At 43.7% G+C, this 2,669-nt stretch overlaps 1 protein-coding gene across 1 annotated transcript; it reads left to right on the forward strand.

Moving 5' to 3' along the window:
* Positions 1 to 512: 512 nt before the first annotated feature.
* On the forward strand, positions 513 to 1,928 carry LOC128276896 (zinc finger protein 558-like; the record flags this gene model as incomplete). The annotated part of the gene is made up of 3 exons (XM_053015354.1): positions 513 to 553; positions 1,478 to 1,580; positions 1,794 to 1,928. Coding segments are annotated over exons 1-3 (279 nt in total), but the record flags the coding sequence as incomplete, so codon positions are not given.
* Between the last annotated feature and the right edge of the window lie 741 nt (positions 1,929 to 2,669).

The following is a 2,669-nucleotide window of genomic DNA, read 5'->3' on the forward strand; positions in this document are numbered from 1 at the left end:
CGAACTTGCCTTTCAAAAACATCGAAAAGTCCTGAAGATACCGAACCGAGGAATTCACAGCGCATTAGTCGCCGCACGTTCTCCAGGTTCCATCTGCCTCTCTAGCGTGTCGGCTAACCACTCGTCTCAATCCTGTGTGTTATTTTTGCCGTAATTTCTATTCCGGGTTGATCAAAATGAGGTATTTCATCGTTCATAGTGATTGACTTTCCCCTTTTCTTGTTAAAACTCGTTCAGTTTTAACCATTCAACAATTTTGTGTTGGCTTCATATAAAATCTGGCCATTTTAACGAGTTTAGCCGATGATTATATTTTGAATTGCCTACAAGATTGAGTGACTTCGGAGCTACCCGTCAATTACAGTTTATAAACTGCTCGTGAGTTCCTGTAATGACATAATTCGACCGAGAAACGGAACCGAAACTGTCAAAACGCCCCACAGAATAGTAAACAAATCCAACGCGGACGAATTTAGAAAATCTTTGCACAGAAATAGACGATTGCAGTCGAAATGAAACCTTCGGCATTTATCAAGAAGAAAAATGGTGTTGAGTAAGTTGGTGTTTGATGCATATTAAAAGGTATTACAGCACATTATTTTCCAGAACCCCAAAAACATGCCGATGGTGCTTGGCGGCGTGTGACGATTTAGAGCCCCTAGCGAACGACGAAACCGGACAATATAAGCTTCAACTACTCTTCGATTGTACCGGTTTTCAGGTAGGACGATTGTTAAAACAAGCATCTCAACCTGTTCCACAAGAAAGACTGTTCTATGAGACTCATATTTTTACAGGCCGATATATTACCTGGAGTTCCGACGTTTTTGTGCACGAAGTGCGAATCGCGCTTGGATAAGATGTATACGTTTCGCTGGCGATGCAACGAAAACATTGCACTGGTCAATGGATTTACCGAAAAGCAAACCACAGTGAAGAACGAGGCAGACATCAGTAACGACCATCTTGGCCACTCTGCTGAACAAACGGTTGGTACAGAATTATTAATCAAAACTGAAGTTACCGCACCGGATGTAGCGAACGATGCGGTTCAGAGGATTTGCGCAGTTCCTCACGTAAATGGGACACATGAATGTTGTGGCAACCAAGCTGATGATTTGTTCGAAGCAGAGGAAAATCCATTTCCGATCAAATTGGAGAATGACGATGTCGATGAACAGGATAACCTCCAAATAAGTCCTTCAGAACTGATCTGCCAGGATCTAGAAGATGCCCCTGTGACAACCAATAGGTGTGTTAATAATTCAGCATCAGAAACCATTCAGAACGGAATTGCAGCCATCGATGCCGGAAAACACCTCAAAGTTGGCCGAAAACGTAAAACCGATCAAAACAAAACGCTACAGCGGTTGCGCTCGTATAAACGTCGGAGTGATCAACGAGATCACAGAAAAAGTCCTCGCAATAAGCAAAAGCACCATTGCTCTCATTGTTCAACAACTTATATTCATTCAAGCAAGCTGAAGATTCACATCCGGACACACACCGACGAAACGCCTTATGCGTGTAAAACCTGTGACAGATCCTTCAGATCATCCAAACATCTTCGGAAGCATTCTGTGCGTCACAACAAGGATCATAAGTGCCCGCATTGCCCCTCCAAATTTGCTCTTCCTTCAGAGTTAAAGCTTCACATCCGCGCTCACACTCTTGAAATGCCTTATGTGTGTAAAATATGTGATCAAATATTCAGTTCTTCAAGCAATCTGGCACAACATAAGAAAATCCACAACAAGGACCAACATCATCAGTGTCCGCATTGTCCGTCCAAGTTTACACGGTTATCCCACTTAAACAATCACATCCGCACTCATACTCTTGAAAAACCTTATGTGTGTAAAATATGTGACCAAGCATTCAGGTCTTCAAGCAACCTGGGACGACATAAGAAAATTCACAACAAGGACCAACATCATAAGTGTCCGCATTGTCCGTCCAAGTTTGCACAGTTACCCAACTTAAACGATCACATTCGAATTCATACCGGTGAAAAGCCGTTTGTGTGTGAAGTATGTGATCAAGTATTCAGGTCTTTAAGCAATCTGGCACAACATAAGAAAATCCACAACAAGGACCAACATCATCAGTGTCCGCATTGCTCGTCCAAGTTTGCACGGTTATCCAATTTTAAAAATCACGTTCGAATTCATACCGGTGAAAAGCCGTTTGTGTGTGAAGTATGTGACCAAGCATTCAGGTCTTTACGCAATCTGGCACAACATAAGAAAATTCACAACAAGGACAAATATCACCAGTGTCCGCATTGTCCGTCCAAGTTTCCACGGTTATCCCACTTAAACGATCATGTTGTTTCGCGCCCCTTCGAGCAGGTCCCGCGAAGGAGGGACCTTATCGCTCGCCTGGCCGCTAACAACAAAAATTGGGAGTCTGCCCGAAAGTGGCCTCGAGCCCCTACTCTCTGATACCCCTCCAGTTAGTTTGCCCCTCACTAGTGGGGGCCTATTCTGAAGAGGGGAGAGAGGTGCTTTCGACCTTTCGGATGGGGCAGATTGTCCCGGGTTGAGGATCGATTTAGTCTGTACTAGGATTGGCAATAAACTTCTCCGTTCGAGTTCCAAAAAGATTCTAATTTTATTGCCCGTTTTGGTCGGCTTATATAGTACTTAGAACAATGAGTGCGGTGGTCC

The sequence above is a fragment of the Anopheles cruzii genome, unplaced genomic scaffold (assembly GCF_943734635.1).
Source record: "Anopheles cruzii unplaced genomic scaffold, idAnoCruzAS_RS32_06 scaffold02909_ctg1, whole genome shotgun sequence".
NCBI lineage: Eukaryota > Metazoa > Arthropoda > Insecta > Diptera > Culicidae > Anopheles > Anopheles cruzii.